Source organism: Haliaeetus leucocephalus, unplaced genomic scaffold, assembly GCF_000737465.1.
Source record: "Haliaeetus leucocephalus isolate CR32 unplaced genomic scaffold, Haliaeetus_leucocephalus-4.0 Scaffold206, whole genome shotgun sequence".
In the NCBI taxonomy this organism is placed as follows: domain Eukaryota; kingdom Metazoa; phylum Chordata; class Aves; order Accipitriformes; family Accipitridae; genus Haliaeetus; species Haliaeetus leucocephalus.
In genome coordinates this window covers 5377815-5395983 of record NW_010972642.1, presented here as the reverse complement: position 1 = coordinate 5395983, position 18169 = coordinate 5377815, and the positions used below count along the sequence as shown (strand labels likewise).

The following is an 18169-nucleotide window of genomic DNA, read 5'->3' as shown; positions in this document are numbered from 1 at the left end:
CCATTGTCTGAATACATGTCAATCTGGTACTTTGTATTCTAATCATCGCACAAAAGATTGGAGAGGGCAGTGAGGTGGTTGGGCTGGTGCAAGTAAAGGGGCATTTTTTTAAAGTGTTCCATTGAATCAAACAAAAGCTTGTTGTTGGCTTTGCCAGGTTCTCTAATTTTCAGTGGTTGTCATTCATAAGATTTCCAGGAACTGACTCTGAAAGAAAGAGAGCAGCTGCTTCTTCACTCTTCTTTAGCATCTGAGTAACCTGTGTATGTTCCTGAAGTCTACCTGCCCAACCTGGCCTGTGCAGGAAGGCACTAGACTTGCTAAGCAAGTTGCTTGATCCTCAGGAGCTGCAGCTTGAGGGTCTTTTCATTAAAGCAGTTCCTTCACTCATGTGATTCATTAATAGATGTGCCAGGTTCTAATGGCAAACCCTCTCTTTTTCTTCCCTTTGACTCTTACAGTGAGCATGCCCACCAGTGAGACCGAGTCCGTGAACACAGACAACGTCCCTGGAGCAGATATTGAAGGCGAAAACTGCGGTGCTAGGCTAGCGTGAGTACATATGCACAGATATATGTATGGAGGGGTTGGATTGAGCTTGGTGGGTTAAAGCCAGGGCAAATGTCAGGCTTGTTAAGGGGAAGAAAACTCCACAGTGGGTGAAAGGAGAGGGTGCAGAAGATCTATTGATCCCGGTTCTTATCTTAATTGCAGTGTAAACTCACTCTGGACATTAGGGGAGAGCCTCTGGGTTTACATAGATGTAAATAAAGCACAGAATGCCCAGGATAAGCAGATCTGGGTTTGCATAATAGCTAAAAGAAGAACTCATAGGTAACAGTGTTCTTATTTTAAAATTCCTCTTTGGTGATAGATAATCAAATCCAGTATAAGTAGACCAAAAAGTGGAAATGATAGGTCTATTTTAATTTCTCTAATGATTCTTGTACACTTTACAGTGTCTTGTAATAGAAACACATGGATGATATCTCCCATCCTGCAGCCTGAATTACACTCTTAAAATGCTGAACACAATACTGTACTGACAAAGAAATTCATCAGTTAGGAGGGAGTAATGCCTCCTTGAAATTGCACCATTGTAGTTAACGGAGATGTTCAAGAATGTATGAGATGGCACTTATGGAATACCATATTATGGGGTATATATTTTAGCATCAAGAGATGCTAAAGAGAGCAACAATCGGCAAGAGGAGACTTTTCTTCCTTTTTGCATGACTTGGAAAGAATGGACTTTATGCTGGGGGGGGGGGGAAATACGTTAATCCCTCCAAATTTCCTTGAAAAATGGGCTAAGCATATCAGTGCTATAGCTTGTACCATGCTGGAGTATTTTGAGGCTCTGTCCTGTCTTTGGGCATACCTTGAGCCCTTCAGTGTTGGTCAAATGCTCATCGTAAGTACATAAGAATTGCTCTGTTTTGGCAGACCTGTGGTCCAGCTGGCCCAGTGTTCAGGTCCTGACAGTGACAGGAGGGCAAGTATGCAAGCCTGGCCATTTCCTACTTTCCAGTCCCCTTTTACTGCTCCCAAATTCATGCTTATTGGATTAGAGATGTTAGAGGGCATGCTTCTACTTTTTGCTGTTAGTGGTCATTTATGGACCTGTCATCCATGGATTTATCTGAACCCACTAAGGCTGTCTGCCCTCACAATCTCCTGTGGCAACAAGTTTCAGAAGTTCACTACCTGCTGTGTAGACAAGTACTTTCTCATATCTGTTTTAAGCTGATCTACTACTACTTTCAGTCAATGTCCTCTCCTTCTAATACTGTGAGATTTGGTGATCAACAGTTCCGTATTCAGCTTATCTATCACTTTCATGACTTTGTAAATGTTGATTGTATCTCCCACACACACCCTTGGCCATCTCCTCTACAAACTGAAGAGGAGGAGATCTTATCTGCATTACAAGATGTGATATGTGGAATATGTTGTAAATTCAATCTGCTTTCCTGTGTCAGCCAGCAACTTACAAACGCCAGGAGAAATTATTTGTGATAGCTTTCCTTCACCTGCCTGCTGTTGCCTACGTGCTGAGTCTTTTAGTTTAAATTATGAACTCTTTTCTGAAGGAACCAGGCTAGACCTATTCATGGTGCTGAGGCAGCTGTAGCCCTTCCTTTAGCACCCCAACAACTTGCTTGTGCTCTTGTTGCATTATAGGAAGCAGCAGCTGGATATGTGACCACTTCTTCCAGCTGGATCCAATTTGGAGAACCATCTCTATTCTGCAGTTATGGTTCCCAACACAATGGATTCCCTGGTGCTACACAGTGCCAACAACAATAGCAACTGTTACTATAAAGTTGCATATATTTTTAATATTATAGCTTGCATTCGTTTCATGTCCTTAATCCCAAAGGATCCTAAGGCACTTTATGAACTGTAAAGTGAGGGATTGTTTTCACAGCATTAGAGTTCAGCCACCTTCAGAGTAAAATGTGACCGGTGTTTAAAAACAAAGGGCACAAGTGTGTTAGAAGATGTGTGAGGGATAGCTTGTTTTGCACTGAAACTGCATTGGGAATTTTGGCAAGCAGAACATAATTATCTTAGCTGTAATGTGGCCAGGAGAGCTGAAGTTAAACCCAACCCTAAATGTAATCATGACTTAGAATGGAGTTTACTTAAAATGGTCCAAAGTTCCCCCATAAGAATGGCAGTAGTGTGATCTGGCATGGTGATCACTATACTCCTAGCATTAGGAGAAGGGATGGCTACGTCCAACACATTTTAGGGAAGAAGACATAGGGAAATGACAGGAAAACAGAGCTTCATTTCTTCTTCCCACGTTGTAAATGTTAAAACAGCGCCCTAAATTTCACCAGAGCAGGACATGTAAGATTCGGGGAGATAAAGAGTTTCCTTGCCACTTTCCACTTCATTTGAAAATGCGTGATGTATAGTAAAGGAATTGAAGTCTGTTATTGAGAGGGGTTTTTTTACCTCTTACCCAAGGACAGTTAGGATCCTCAAGGCCTCACTCAGATTGCTTTTCATCTCTAAGAGATGGATAGGCTCCTTCATCCAGGAAAATGAATGGCTGTATCATTGTATTTGAAATTCTGGAGTGAGACACAAATTTTGCCAATGGTTCCTGCTTTTGTAAAATGTTTGTTTCAAATTTGTGGAGCTGCAGGTTCCCTAGCTATGGGTAAATTCAGATCTGCCTTTGATTCTGAGGCTTGGAATCCTTTCTAGTTTGTTTTGTTACTGCATCACACACTCAGGCAGCTTTCCTGGTTTCTAGAAGTATTAAGTCCTCTTCTTTTCACTGAGCCCTAATTGAAACCCCCCATAGGCCAACATTCCTGCTGGAACATATAAAATGTAAGCAAGAATTTGTTTGAATGAGTATTTTCTTTTATTGAAACCTGACTAAGAGAATCAGAATTTGGCCCAGTGTTCAGGAATAGAGATAATTCATGTGGGAAGTCAGTTGAGCTTTTCAAATAAGTTCCTCATCTAGTACTAGTGACTTTGAGTAAGCATTAATAATTATAGTCATGCCATCCTGATTTACTCTAGTTGAAGATTAGGCCCAGACTTTTGAGCAGTCATCTGCCCTCCAGATTTTGTTTTTACAGTTGAAATGGCTAAACAAGTTTTTTGTTTGATTGTTGAGTTTCAGATGAGTCTTCATTTTTACCAGCCAGCTAAAATCACCTAGTGGCCAGGAGTCCCCATTGCCTTGCTATACACATTTTTTCTCAGAGGGCAGAGACTGCGCTGGGCAAGCTGCAATCAGACATGACTGAAGCAACAGGGAAGATTGCAAGTCAAAGCTAATGTATTTATTTATTTAGTGGCATCAGACTGCTAGGGCATTTAACCACCCCAGCACCACCACCATGGTTACAGGCTGAGCTAGCCATCAGAATGCGCTCATGATAAAAGGAAAAAAGGTACCCAGGAGACTGAAAGAAAAAGCATTTTTATTGAATATAACTTAGAATTACTGGTTGTTCTTTCTGTTCTTATAAAAAGCTGTAGAGCTTTGAAAGGCTGAGCCTGTGAATGACAGAAAGATCTGCTTGAGAAGCCAGGCTCAAGTGTGCCTTTTGGAAAAGGAGATCTTCCCTGACAGCCTTTCTCAGCTCCACAGAGACATATGCTATGTGAGATCAGGAGAGTACCTCTCAAACACAAGCTATCTCCTACTGATGAATTGTCTCAAAGAAGCTTTTATTTCTATAGTATCCATACTATAGAAACTGCCTTCATCAGCTGCGCTGTCTGGAGCAATGCCAGTCTTCAAACCAGCAGAAGGAGTTTCAGGAAGAATCTAACATCTAATATCTCTTTGCTTATTGTGTAAATCCAGTTTCTTAGAACTAAAACAAACAACCTCCCCCCCATTCATATTCATTCCTGGTGTAATTCTGATGCCATCAGGAGAGCTGTGGCAGGGAGTAATTCCCTTCTTAAGATGGGTGTTAGCTTTTTCAGGCATCTGAATTTGAAAAAGGTTTGTACGGTTCCACAGGACATTGAAAAGCATCCCACAACTTCCACAGTATATCATCCCTGTCATGGTATTGCCTTGCACTGCCCTGACATGTGCCCTGCAGTAGAAACACAACAGCTTTTATCCTCAAGGACAACATTTGAAAGCGGAACATCTTACTTCTGATGGGTCACAGCTTTAATAACCTGTTGCCTCTGGGTACAAAGAAACATGTTTCCTCTGCAGCAAATATCAGTGGGATAAACCCAGCACTAGGAGCAATGGGTTTCTATTTCAGGATAGCCTTATACCCAGGACTTCCCAATAGCGAGTAATTTCCCTGAGCCTCTGTGGTTACTGCTGTGCAGGACATAGATTCCTGAGGACAGGCTATTGCTCATAATCAGTAGTAATCTGTTCTGTGCGGGATGTCAGCATATATAATCTTCCAATACCACCAGAATGTTAATTTTCTAGTACAACCATACAGATCTGGAGTGCCACAATAGAGCTTGCTTCTATGCATATGTATTAGCTAAAAAAAAAGACCTTTGTGGAAGTTAATGTTCCATAGAGTCTCAATAGAAAAGTGAAGCACTTGAGCTCAAAGGGGAAGAGAGCTTAAAATTATCTGCTTTCATTGAAACAATAAGCCACTTGGCATTTTCACCTTTGCCAGGATTTCTATACCTTTGGGGGGGACAGTTCAATTGCTTTTCCACCAAAGAGGGTTAAAACAATAAAACAGGATAAAACAAAATGAACAACCTACACTAGCTTTCCAACTGAAAACCGTGTGTCCTGAAAACATTATGAACAATGGAAGCTTTCCCTGGCAGCTGAACTATCAATGATTTTCCCTTGGTGTTTTGCTGGCTGGGAAAATAATTCCTATGCAGTTCTTGAAATAATCAGCGTAGGAGCTAGTGGTAAAGGCAAGAGTCAGTTTGCTTGCAGGTTTGCTATAGCTGCTGGTTTTCACCTAATGAGAAGATAGCCTTCTGTGAGGACCAAAGTCCCCATCACATCAGAAGCAGTAGTAAGAAAAGTCTGCCAAAAGCTCTGAAACCACTGCTGACTTCAGCAGGAAAACACACAGGATCAACCCTTATGTGTCAGGCTCAGCTACTGCTCTCCAATTTATTATGAGCAAGGTGTTTTTGATATTCACAGTCAGCTCTAGATATGTGTCTAAAGGACAATAGCATGACCTTGTGGAGGAGGAATTATCTTCCTACTTCAGGTTCTGTGACAGGCCTTGCCTCTGACTTGCCACAGGGAGAGTAAGGATATTCACTAAATGCTGAAGTGCTGGCCTATTCTCCCAGCCTGTAAGAAAGCCTGTTGAATAGCAAACCAGTTCAATTTTAAGCTAGACAGATCCAGTTTTCTTAAGGATGTTCCACAGATTCTTACTGCTGCTGGCCAACAACCACCTCGCTCTTAAAACCAGCATCGCTCCCATCAGGTTGGCATGCTTTCTAGTGCTTCTGCAAGAAGGGCAAAAATGTAAAAAAAGAGGAGAGGCATCGCTGTGTGGACTCTGCTGAAATTCAGTGATTGCCTCAGCAGGAGGATCTCCATCCACAGACATCAGAATGCAAGTTATCAAGGGTCATTCATATGTTCTGTTTTGCTGGAAGCTTTTAATTAATGGTCAGAAATAAGAAATGGTCATTGAGTGTTCCTGTACAACTCCCCAGTGTTAACTGCATTGTACAGAGGATAGCAGGCAGACGGATGGAGGCCTGTTGCTTCAGTGTGAATCGCAGAGGCATAGCTGAGGGTAGAACTTAGCCCTAACACTTTATTAGGCTGAGAGATTATCAGGTATGCAGCATGCATTCCTGAAAATGTCATCTCACTATATGCTTTTGTCCCAGTAATATGTGAAAAAAGGACCCAAGGGTGGGCATCTTCTGTTCAGGGATGCCAGCGTTCTGACTAGAAGCAATGAAATGTCATCAGCAGGAATAGAGAGAGGGAAAAATGTTGTGCCACTTGACCAGTAACTGCATGAATGCACCATATTGCACCAAAACAGAATCAATATCACACCAGGACTGTGTTCTCACAGTTCTAAAATCTGTAAGATATGCACAGTGCAGCTCTTTGGATGTTCCCCAAAATTGTGTATAACCTAGAGGCATAGTAAGTAAATTTCTGTGTTACTGCTTTTCTGAGAGCTTTTACTAGTATCCAAGGGCTTTTTTAAGTTTTCATGAAGATGGTTACCTATAGGTAGGATCCTATGGTGTAGAAGTAGTTGTGACACACATGCCAGATAATTTTCATCATCATGTTTAGTAATTTCTACACCCAGAAAACAACTGTAACATGGCCTTTGTGTCATGCTTGGAGACCTAAAAGATTTTTCCAGAATTGTTTGTTGTGTGTACAGTTACACAAAGCCCTCAATCCCTGTTATACAAGAGTGTCATATCCTTCACAAGTGCATAGTTTCTCTCCTCTGGTGTCCACTATGAACAGAGAAATTAAGACTTTATCTCTTAGGATGTGGCGTATCTCACTACATTTAAATTACACTGATTATCCTGAGTTTATGTTGATAAAATCTTTAAATTTCACTGTCTTATCTGTATGTGGTACATAACTATGTAAGGTTAGAAGAGTTTTAGAGAATTTAAAAGATAGCTAGTCAAACAGTAGAGGTCTGATTTTTGTGTTTGTCTTTATAAAAGATAATCTGAGTTACATGGTTCCTATGATAAAAACACTCAGTAGTGATCTGAAATGGTTTTTATATAGACTCCTATATGATTTTAAACAATAGTTCTCAAGACATTCCAGAGCTGGACACAGATGGGGACACTCTCTTTCTCCCAATGACATAAAGCTCCCAGGATACCAGGGATGCAAGAGATCCATGTTTAAACTCAGCAGAGAATCTGGTCCACCCTGAACCCCTGGCAACTGCCAGTTTGGAGTGCCAGAAAGAGGCCATGACAAGGCTCCAAATCCAGACTATTTGACAGCCCCTACTGACACCATAAAAGCATTTTTTTATATGACATAGTTAACCCTGGTTCTGAAAGACAAAAGATTCTTGATCATAAGGGTCATTTGAAAAATGTGGTTCAGATTTGGGCATAATGTTTTCAGAATCAGTTATTGTACCGCTTGTGTTTCCAAAATTCCATTTCACTCTTGGATTCTGCCTCTAAATATATATCTCTTCCCCCTTCCTTGTCCTGTTCTATATATATAGCACACCCACATGTGATAAAGCCTTCTGCCATAGCACTAAGACAAGGGGGGGTGGGGGGGGAAGGCTGTAGCTAACCTGTGGGAGCACTGAATGCACTTGGCTGCTGCTCATAATGCTCCAAGGATATAATTATCACATGCGTATGAGTACTACACCTGCCACATCTCTTTTGCTTAAATAAATGAAAGATTCCTTAAATGCCACACAACTCCCTTACTGGGAAACCATTAGCCAGAGAGGTCACCAGAGGGCTTCACACTCCCTGTCCTTCACCTTGCACCAGGCAGGTTCCCCATGACATCTCTCTTTTTCTCTCCCCCCCCAGCCGTTTCTTATGAAAGTCCTCGCCATCTCCTTTTCAGTGCCCAGCTTTCTCCTTCACTGTGACTTTTGTTTCTTTTTCTTTCCCCTGTCTTTGTCTGAGCCTTCTTCCCTGTTGCCTGTAACCCTGATGCATTACAGTTTGTAGGTAGCGATTCTCAAGCAAGAATTCTCAGTGTGAAGTTGGGATAGCTTTAACATTAAGGATGTGCTTTGTAGGTGCTTCGCTCGTCATCCTTGTTAAAGCTTGCTTTGTCTCTGCAGCATAATTTAGCATTCTGTTCAGCCAGTGCATTATTTCTTCTTTATCAAAAGAGTTCTTGAATGTGTGTCTGTAACCACACTGCTGCCTAGTATGTGGCCTAGACAAGCTGCCTGTGACACAGCAGGAATGATGTATTCAGTGCAAAGGCTTTTTTTTTTGGCTTGGACCATCTGCTGGTGAAATGTTCCTATCACTAAAATCTCTTCCACATAAGAAAACTGACCCATCACTGATTACTTGTCAGTGACTGATGTCCTCGAACAGAGATATGACCATTTTTAAGGCTGCTACAGAAAGTAGCGTTAGATGCTTTGAGAATTACTTTGTCCCCTGTCTGCTAACAGTGAATCCATTTTTAAGCCGGTACAGCAAGACCTTTGCTGACTGTTGTCAACAATGAATCACTTTCCTATCATAGAGGGAACCTTAAGAAATGCTTCAACCCAGCAGAAATATCTTGTTCATAGTTACTCCCCAGATTCTCATTTCTTCTGTTATTGGTAGTGGATTTTGCAGCTTCCTAAATCACCTCTGACTCATGTCATTGCATCCACATAACTTTATTTCTCTCTGTGCACCATTACGTAGGTACCAAAAGACAGCCAAAGAGTTCAAAGGCCTTACAGGACATGTGTCAAGCAGAGCAAGGTAGTGGTTAGAGAACTGGGGTCTATCTCTAGTTTTGCCTGTGACTTCTCATAAAAGGCTAATGAGATTACTTAGGTGAATAAATCCAAGTGCATGGAATTAGATATTTAAACACGTATATAGTGGGAACATGGCCAAATTTTCAGGAATGCTTAATTCCCCAAATTTAATTGATAGCAACAGAATCCATTATTGTTCAGACCCTTTTGAATTCAAACCAATTTACATAGATAACAAAGACAAATAAGTGTTAGTATCTACATTTGAAAATATCCACCATGCACTGGTTTTCCTTCAATTGCTGGAAAAAAAGAAAGCATTATTTTCCCCATGGTTTCATAATGTGCTTATATATCCTGAAGTGACAGGTGATGTGTGAAAGCAACAAGTCTGTCTGTGTAAAGTCATACATATTTTAATATAAGAAAAAAAACTAGTGACTAAAAGAAAAAAAGAGTCATACTTGAAAAATAAATTTGGTAGCAGATGTAGAGTGCTCCTAGCATTAGGCCAGCCTTTTACCCAAAAGAAAAGCTAGTTCACTGATGTCTGTAGGTGGTGGAATCCCATCAATGCATGACTCCTGCTTCATGACTCCCACCAAAAAACAAGATTTGTATATCAGGGAATTCTAGCTATGCCCAGTGCCTACATTGACTTACAGGGGAGGGGATTCAAGAGGAAAACAGCATCCGTTAAAAAATTAATTGAGCTTAACTTTGTTTCTTTCTATTGCTATTTTCATAAAAGCCTGGGAGGTATGGGACAGCTTCAGAGACTTAATGGCAATTCTTATCTTTCAGGCATCGGATCTCAAAATCAAAGTTTAGGTAAGTAAAATTGACTTTCGCTTTTCCTCCTTTCCACTGGTTTTGTTCTTTACTTTGTGAAGTGGTTTACTCCTGCATCTATGGGACACAGTGGTGATTCTAGGAGATACTGCCAAACTTGTCAGATTTTAGTCAGTCACCTACCAAAAATCAAGATCCTTTTTCTTAGTTTCATACTGAAATAAGGCACAGGGACTACTGACAATATTTCACTCAGAAGTACCTATCTGACTGCTACCTGCATATCTCGAGCCATAAAATATAAAAGCAGAAGAAAAAAAAAGTTCAACCACAGAATTATACTACAGCCATTAACATCAACCCTGTCAGCTCAAGGTTCTCTTTCCTACACTTTGTTGTACTACTCTGCTTTACTTGATTGTAAATCTTTCAACTGATGAGGTTTGCATCTTATTTGTGAAATTCTCCCTTTCACCATGGGACATGTGGAGTAATCTGGCAGTATTTGTTTCTCTGTTGACTTAAAGCTTGTGAATATGTGAAGCAATTCCCAGGTGGTCATCTATGGGTTTCAACTGGAAAGGCTGAATGAACTCATGGAACTTGGCTGTTGAAGTCCCAGTCCATTTCTACCTCTTCAGTAGGAACCCAGCTGCCTCCATAACTCTGAATTCAAAGTCAATTTTATAAAAAAAACTAAATTAATTTTCAGAATAACTGGAGCAAGTGAGCAACTCTGTCCTTCAGCTTACCTAAATAATGAACAGTGATGTAAATTCAGGAATTCACATATGCGTACAGACTGCCTATATGCATCCCTGTGCAGAGTTGCATACATGATCACATTCCTACAATCGGTGGATTTATTTGTATGTAGGTATAAGCACAAAAAAACACTTGTGTCATCACATGCTCACATGCATGCACATTTGTGCACAAGTACAAACGAAAGTGTGTGGGATTGCTAATGATTTAACAGCAACATGAATGTCTATGTGGTGTGTCCATTTTGAAAGTTGGGAAGATCATTTCTTGTCCCAAAACCGCTACAAAACACACAACTCTTATTAAATGTCTGTGCTAGCTCGACTGGGTGCCTTTATAAATTGCATAGCTAAACCAGCCTGGGTTTGATTACCTGTTAAAATGTTGTTGCAAAATTCTTGGCCAGTGTGCCTGGCTTTAGCTCATATAGGTGCTGAACCCTGACCTCACAGCCATAGCTTATCACTGGAAATAATACATAAGAAAAGACTAGCCAAGAAAAGTTCTCTCTTCCTGTAATGTTATATATGTGTGTGTCTCTTTAGAGACGCATGCACACACATATGTATGTAATATCTATATAAAACTATTAGATTTATTATACAGTAGCAAGTGTTGCCTGGAAACTGGTTGCTATGCAAGTTAAATTCTGAAGAGTAGGAGGTGTGTAATTAGCTTTAAATATCTTCTGTGGTTAGTAATTACCCTCTGAAATCAGTGACACAAGGGGATATGTTCATGGAAGGCAAACTTTAAAAGGTCTGTTGATTCGCAAATGGTATCCTTAGTTCCAGGCATGAAGGTGAGATGCTGAGGTTCCCTAAGTTTTGTTTTTCTGTTCAGAGTTAGCGCTCATATTGGGCTTGCTCCTGAACATTGCTGAATGTTGGAAATGTTCCATGTTTTTTATCTGACCTCACATCTCCAAGGACTTAATACAAAGGTCCATGGTATATAGTGGGTATCTTTTCATTGACTATCCTGAGGCTGGGCAAGGTCCCATTGCAGGCCACAAGCATTAAATACAGGAAGAATAATTATTTTTGTAGGAACTGGGCTAAAAAAACTCTCAGGGTAGCTGCGATGGATGTCTTCATCAGATTAAGACGTTGCTTGAAGAGGTTTGTTCACCCCTGAATGTTGCAAATTGCCTTAAGACTAACTTTATTCCTATAGCTAAAGGAAGGATGATCACAACTGTTGAGTCAGATGAGAATGAGAGAACATTTCTCAGGGTGAACTTTAAAGTTATTCTCTACCACTCTTGAACAATAAATCAAGACTAGAGTCTCTCTTGACAGAGATTTGCAATAGCCTAAGGATCCCTATCTAAAAAGTAGTTTTCCTTTTCCAATTTTTCAAGTCGCTACTGGCGCCGATGGAATCGATTCTGCAGAAGAAAGTGCCGCGCTGCTGTCAAGTCCAATGTTTTCTACTGGTTGGTGATCTTCCTTGTGTTTCTCAACACCCTCACCATTGCCTCTGAACACTACAACCAGCCAGACTGGCTCACAGAGGTCCAAGGTGAGGAGAAGCTGATGGTTCTGTTTATTGTAGTCAGTGTCAAAAAAGGGGGCTGAGGAAGGAGCTGATGCGTTAGACCACACAAATGTAACAGGAGCATATACAGCTCCAAATAGTCCTCTGTCTGTGAAGGATCTTAAGTAACACAACAGAATATCTGCCTACAATGGGGGAAGTTTCAGGGAAAATGTAAGTTCCTCATTTCCAGCCGAAGCAGTGTTCCACTGGGTGTACGTGAAATCAGGAGCTTATGCTAAATATATATTTGCAGCAACTGCATTTCCAATTTATGGATAGGTACTGGGAGCCACAGGTTCTCCAAGGTTTTCCCTGAAATGGCATTTATGATAAATTCTAGTTACCAGGGAGGTGATTTGTAAAGTTCTTCTGTCTGCAGAACAGTTGAATCCTTACTGAAGGTGAGAGCAGCTGAAAGGCTTAATTAAGCAACAGTAGGTAGCACAGCAGCTCTTCTATTCCCACTCTCATCTGCAGATGACAAATGTGATGGGAGGTTGTGCACAGGAAGGCATGTCCCTGCCATGGAGGTTGTGTGGTTGTGTAATACATCACAGCTGTACATGCAATACATAAGAATTGCTGTAAGCTTATTTGTAAAACGTTTCTGTGAATGAGATGCCCACGCTTTTGAAGTCTGTTCTTTGACCCAAGCTTATATGAAGTTAACCTTTCAGACTGATCCCAGAAGGGGTTTCTTATAGGCAAGGGCCGATGGTTAGCTGTGATGACCTTTTGACTAAGTTTCATTAATCTATTTCTGTTTGTTTTTCATGAGACACTGCCAATAAGGTGCTGCTAGCTCTTTTCACGGCAGAGATGCTGCTGAAGATGTACAGCCTTGGTCTCCAGGCCTATTTTGTGTCCCTCTTCAACCGCTTTGACTGTTTCATTGTATGTGGAGGAATCCTGGAAACAATTCTCGTTGAGACAAAGATCATGTCACCACTGGGCATTTCGGTGTTGAGATGTGTTCGACTCCTGAGAATATTTAAAATCACAAGGTACTTTTGTGCTTCTTTGGGAATGAAGGAGGGCTACTGCTCAATGCATAACATATATAGGTGCAAGTCACTCACATCCCTGTTTTTTTTTACTTTTTGTACTGCTAATTGGGTAGTGAGACTGCTAGGTTGACAGTCCTCATCCTCTGAAGTCTGTGGCAGGATGGGGAGGGCTGTACAGACTGGATATCCCTGATGTGAGTGGTAAGTGTTGGTGAGGAGTCTGGCATAGGGGGCTGGAGACACTTGATACCATGCAGATTGTTCAACTGAAATCTGGAAGGATAATGCGAGCTGAGCATGGGCTCTTACGGTTCCCTGCAAAAGACAAAGTGAAAACAAAACAGTAGATAGCCTTGTGATCTTTTCTGTTGCTTTATGGTAAGAGAGAGAAGCCTGAAAGACTGCTTTGAGCCAAAAAACCATTTGACTGAGGAGCCCATGCCAACTCCAATAGACTCAACAGCGGCCTGAGTGGGAGATAGTGTCAACACCAGCAGCTATAGGCAACGGATGTTGCCAGCCCTTCTCCTTCAGAGAAGTCCAGTATGAAGCAGCAGCTTTATCAAGAAACCAGGCTTTTCCAGACCGCAGTGTCCCCTCTTTTCCCTTGTCCTTCTTTCTCCTCTCCCTCTGCATAAAGGCACAGGGGTGTCAGTCACTGCTTTCTGCAGTCAGGTACCTCCAAAACACCGGCTTGGTTTGACAGGAGTTTTTCAGCTTGAGGGTAGGTTGTAGAAGAGATCAGCTCCCAGCTTACCTAGATGGGAGCTCTTGGAACAAATCTATCCAAGTGTTCACCCGAAGCAGCACAGGGTCTGCTTTTTCCCATGTGGGCACCAGTCAGCACCTTATAAAAAGCTTGGCTGAGGTGGTGAAAGAGTGCGTTTTCTGCAAGCTCAGCTATGAAAATGTCCCTAGAATTGCTATAAACTCCCCCAAAGGAAATTTCTGACAAATTTGAGATAAAAAAACACTGCGCGTGAGAAAAACAAGACCAAAACTGGAAGACAGTCAAGATGGCAGAGCTGAGAGGCAGAAAAAACAACAGACTTGGATTTGTGCATCATACAAGATTTATCCTTAAAGCTTCTGAGCCTCCACTCTCTGGCAGGGTGGATGGTTTTCAGGGTCAGATGGCAGAGTCAGAAAATCAGTTTACAGTCTCAGAGAGAGATGCCAAAGCAAGCCTACAACTATTAAAAAAAGAAAACAAAGGTGGTCTGGACTTGTGATCATAGAAGAGGGAAAAATGTTCCAGCTAAAGAGTTTCCAGCAAGAAAGGCATCTTTGCCCTTTCAGAAATAGGGGGGATCTCTGGTCTGGTGACTGTTTTTCCTGGATCTTTGGGTCTGAAAGCTATCATCACTGAGTCCCAGGCCTGGTTTCTGAGGAAACCAGTAGCTGTTTCAGGCATTGGGTAATCAGATACACCCAGGGCAACATACCAATAGCTATAAAAGCGTAAGCTTCAACATAGCATCCTGGAGAGGTCATTGTTTTTTCAAGACATTTCTCCATTCTTACACAAAATATATAATCTAGCTAAGAGAATTCTGTAATAGAAAGGCAAACGCTGAGAGAATATCATTAATATTTTAGGAAGCTTGAGCTATTGGAGTACTCAAATATTCCTAAAGCTTCTGGCAGAGGTGTAATGTTGGAACCAACCAGCAGTAGGACTAGTTTTATTTACCTTCATTCTGCAGCAGAACTAAAATACAATTTTTCATGGAAGCAAATGTTACCTGGAATGTCTCCTGCAATTTGTACATGGGTCTATGTGTAAAGCACAGAGCTGAGGAATAAGTCATAATGAATAATGTATTAATCGGATTTTGCCTTCTTTCCTGTTCCTAAAATATTGGCAAGTAGGTTGCAGTAGTCTTAGATTTATCTGTGCTTTTTAATTATTCATCATTTTCTTCATGATTTTTCCCCTCCGTGGGTGAAGTTCACCCTCATGTGGAAGGCCCTAGCACAAGCCTCCAAAGCAGTATTTTAGGCCCGCTCATGTCTTACTGCAGGAGAGAATATTCTGGAATTAAAGCAAAACTTTTACCTCTGATGTTCTCCAGTAAAATACAAATTTTTCCATTATTCACTCAGCTCTAAATACAGTGATGATTTATTGACGACATTATCAATACTGTTGGAATACACCACCTGAGTGCAATGATATTACAGAAGGATACAATCCTAGAAAGATGGGAAGGGTAGGAGGGACAATAGTGTAATGTTTTATGTCAAACATATATTCAAGAGCAGTGACATGGGGACATACAGTGGGCATGAAAATAGGGATAATCAAGGGCATTAAAAAGGCACAAAGCAGGAGAATTACTCTGGTGAGAGTATATCAGTAGATAATCTTTATATATTTATATGGATTTTCCATGGTAAACACCAAGCACAAACAAATTCTGGGTGCGTCAAGATGATACACTTCTAGGAAAAACACAAATGCAGCTCCCTAATCTAATAGAAACAAATAAAGACACCATCAGATGAACAATGCATCATTTTAGAAACCACATTTAGAATTTCAAGAGCAAACATTCCTTCCAAAATTATAAATACTCTTCAGAATCATTTAGTCTTGTACATTAGACAAGCAGACAATATAATCTGTTTGTTTTATTCTCCCTAATTTTTACAGGGCTGTGCAGAAAGTCTCCCTTTGCTATGAGAAAACAAATTATTTTCTCTTTATAAACAGTCCTTTACTGCTTTATAAATCCCTATATTTAGTCCTTTATACTTAAAAAATGAATCAATCTATTTGCAGCAGCGTACTGAAATTTGATACTTTATACCTAATCCTGCCACTAGATAAATCACTGTTAACTGTAGGGAGGAGAGACAGGGCACCTTTTTTTTTTTGTACCTGCTTTCAAAGTGGTTTTACATTGGATGAACAGTGTGGGAAGCTTTCCTACAATGAGACTGCCAGCTGTTGCTACTGTTTTAAGCTCTGCATCTGTGATTGCCAGTACCATAAAGACATAGTGGAAGGCAATGGAGAGGAGAGGGAAGAGAACAAAAGAACTCATTAAGTTCTAATCCAGTTCTGCAAGTGATTTTTGTGTGAGATGTTGAACAAACCATTTAACTTCTCTGCATCATTCCTCCATTTTGAAGCAGGGATCATAATCACATCCTGCTCACTGAGGTTTTGCAGTACCTCATTCACTAGCATCCTCAAGGGTCTGAGATCTGCAAGTGGGAGATGTGAAGAAGCACATTCCTTTCCCTATAAGTCTGAGGCAGCAGTAGTGCTTCTCTTGTACCTCCCATTATATGCTGCCTGGTCCAAAATCTCTGATTCCATCCAGCAGTGCCGTGACATTCATTGTAACTGTTTTTTCTTTGTAGTATATTAACCAAAGAGGATGAAGTAGTGAGAGACTTTTTCTTTGTCTGGGCTTCAGCCGTTCCTGACGTAAAAGCCTTATGTTTCATTGAGTAACCCCAGATCTCATTTTGAGGGGGTGTTCATGTTAGTTCTGCAGCCACCTAATGTGGCAGATGGTAACCTCAGGTCAGGCTTCTAGGACGCTAAGATAAGACAATTGTTATTTTCACATCCTAGTCAAGTCAAGCCTTCCTTATCCTCTCCCTTTTCCTTTTTCTCTTTTTTTTCCCCCTGATTGGTTTGTTTACTTTTCTAATGGTGCTGTATTTCTAGCTAGCACTCAGTACATAGATAAAACAGCACTGATCTTATCACCATGTCATCTCAGTTAATTGCTTTAAGTTTCATAGTTACGTAAGAAACTGAATCTCAGGTACTGAGCCATTTGTAAGAAATGCAGGGCTGATGAAAGCCTGTGCAGTTGCTCTCTGAGATAGCAAGGCATTTAAGCTTAAAGTCACTGAGACTATTCAGGTGTGTAACAGCTTCACTTTATGCCTTTTAAGGGCACTCCTAGAAAGACCTAGAAGATGTGTGTCCTGGCTGACATTGGAAGACTTAGAGAGATACTGGACCCCATCAGTTTCTGGTTTAAGAATGCTAAAGTCAGTTAGTTTCTGAGTTTCATCAGAAATGGATTTTTCCCTTTTCCTGTGTCACTTTCCCTTCCTACCAAAGTGTGAAAGTATGTGAGCTGTAAGCATAAACGCAAATACAGCGAGCTGTTACATTGCACATTCAGTGCGGGTATTTGGTGGCACTGAGCCCACAGTTTCCATGCCCTTACCTTTGCTCTGTAGTTTTTCATTGCTCATCTCTTTAATTGCAGTTAAACTTTAAAGCATTCTAGTTTTCTCTGAAGTGCTGAAGCTGGGCTGGAGGGAAAACATCACAGTTCTCTTTGAAGCTCAGCCCTTGGAGATGAACCAGTTGCTGAACTTCAGAGGACATGGCAGTGTCCCTCTGCAGATCAGATTGCTAACCTTCATAAAGCGATTGGGCTGCTCAAACATTCCTGTCTTCCATGGGACAAGAAAAGTCTTCTTTTCACACTGACACTTTAAAAATATTAAATTAACTGGGATTTTAAGAACCCTTGTCTCTAATGACTACACTACCTTCAGAAAAAAATTGTGCGTTGAAGGATCAGGCTTCCTCAAAAGAGTGAGAGCACTAGACATGTCTGCCATCCCTCTCAAGTGGAACTTTTGTCTCCAAGGAAAACATGGCTGGAAACTCAGAGTCCTCTAAGGAAAGAAAGGTTCAATGTTATGGGCTTTGGGAGAAGGGAGTGGAGAATGTTGGCCATGGTGGAACCTCAAAGCATGGTGGTAGGCCACAAGAGATGATGCTAGAAGGAAGACTTAGAGATCACAGGCAAACATTACTGGCTTGCTGACCTGTGACGGCTGTTGAAGCTTGCTAGTAATGTGCATTCAAAATGAAGTGATTGGAAGATGACAGCTAATCTTCAGCCCAGTCTGAAAGCTCTGTCAGACTCAAAACTGCACAAAAGAGAAGTGGTCATGACCAGCTAAGCCATAGACTAGGAGTGGTCAAGCAGATGCAAGGCCAAAGTGGGAGCTGCTTTATGGGTGATGTGGTGGATTCTTTAGCAATTTTTTCTGAAGCCTTTTTCCAACACGTGGCTACTCTACAGGCTGGCAAAGAATGCAAGCAAACTGACACGCTGCAGCAGAGTATGCTGCTCACATCTTTGA

General features: G+C 41.1%; 1 protein-coding gene across 17 annotated transcripts in view; it reads left to right on the top strand.

The window, feature by feature from the left end:
* The window catches only part of CACNA1C (calcium channel, voltage-dependent, L type, alpha 1C subunit), a 409208-nt gene that overhangs the window by 290475 nt on the left and 100564 nt on the right, over positions 1 to 18169 (top strand). For all 17 annotated transcript variants that reach the window (XM_010566185.1, XM_010566178.1, XM_010566184.1 and 14 more), the window contains exons 9-12: positions 462 to 552; positions 9735 to 9761; positions 11851 to 12011; positions 12808 to 13033. In XM_010566185.1, coding sequence (XP_010564487.1) covers positions 462 to 552; positions 9735 to 9761; positions 11851 to 12011; positions 12808 to 13033 — 505 coding nt within the window. The remainder of the gene's footprint in view (positions 1 to 461; positions 553 to 9734; positions 9762 to 11850; positions 12012 to 12807; positions 13034 to 18169) is intronic.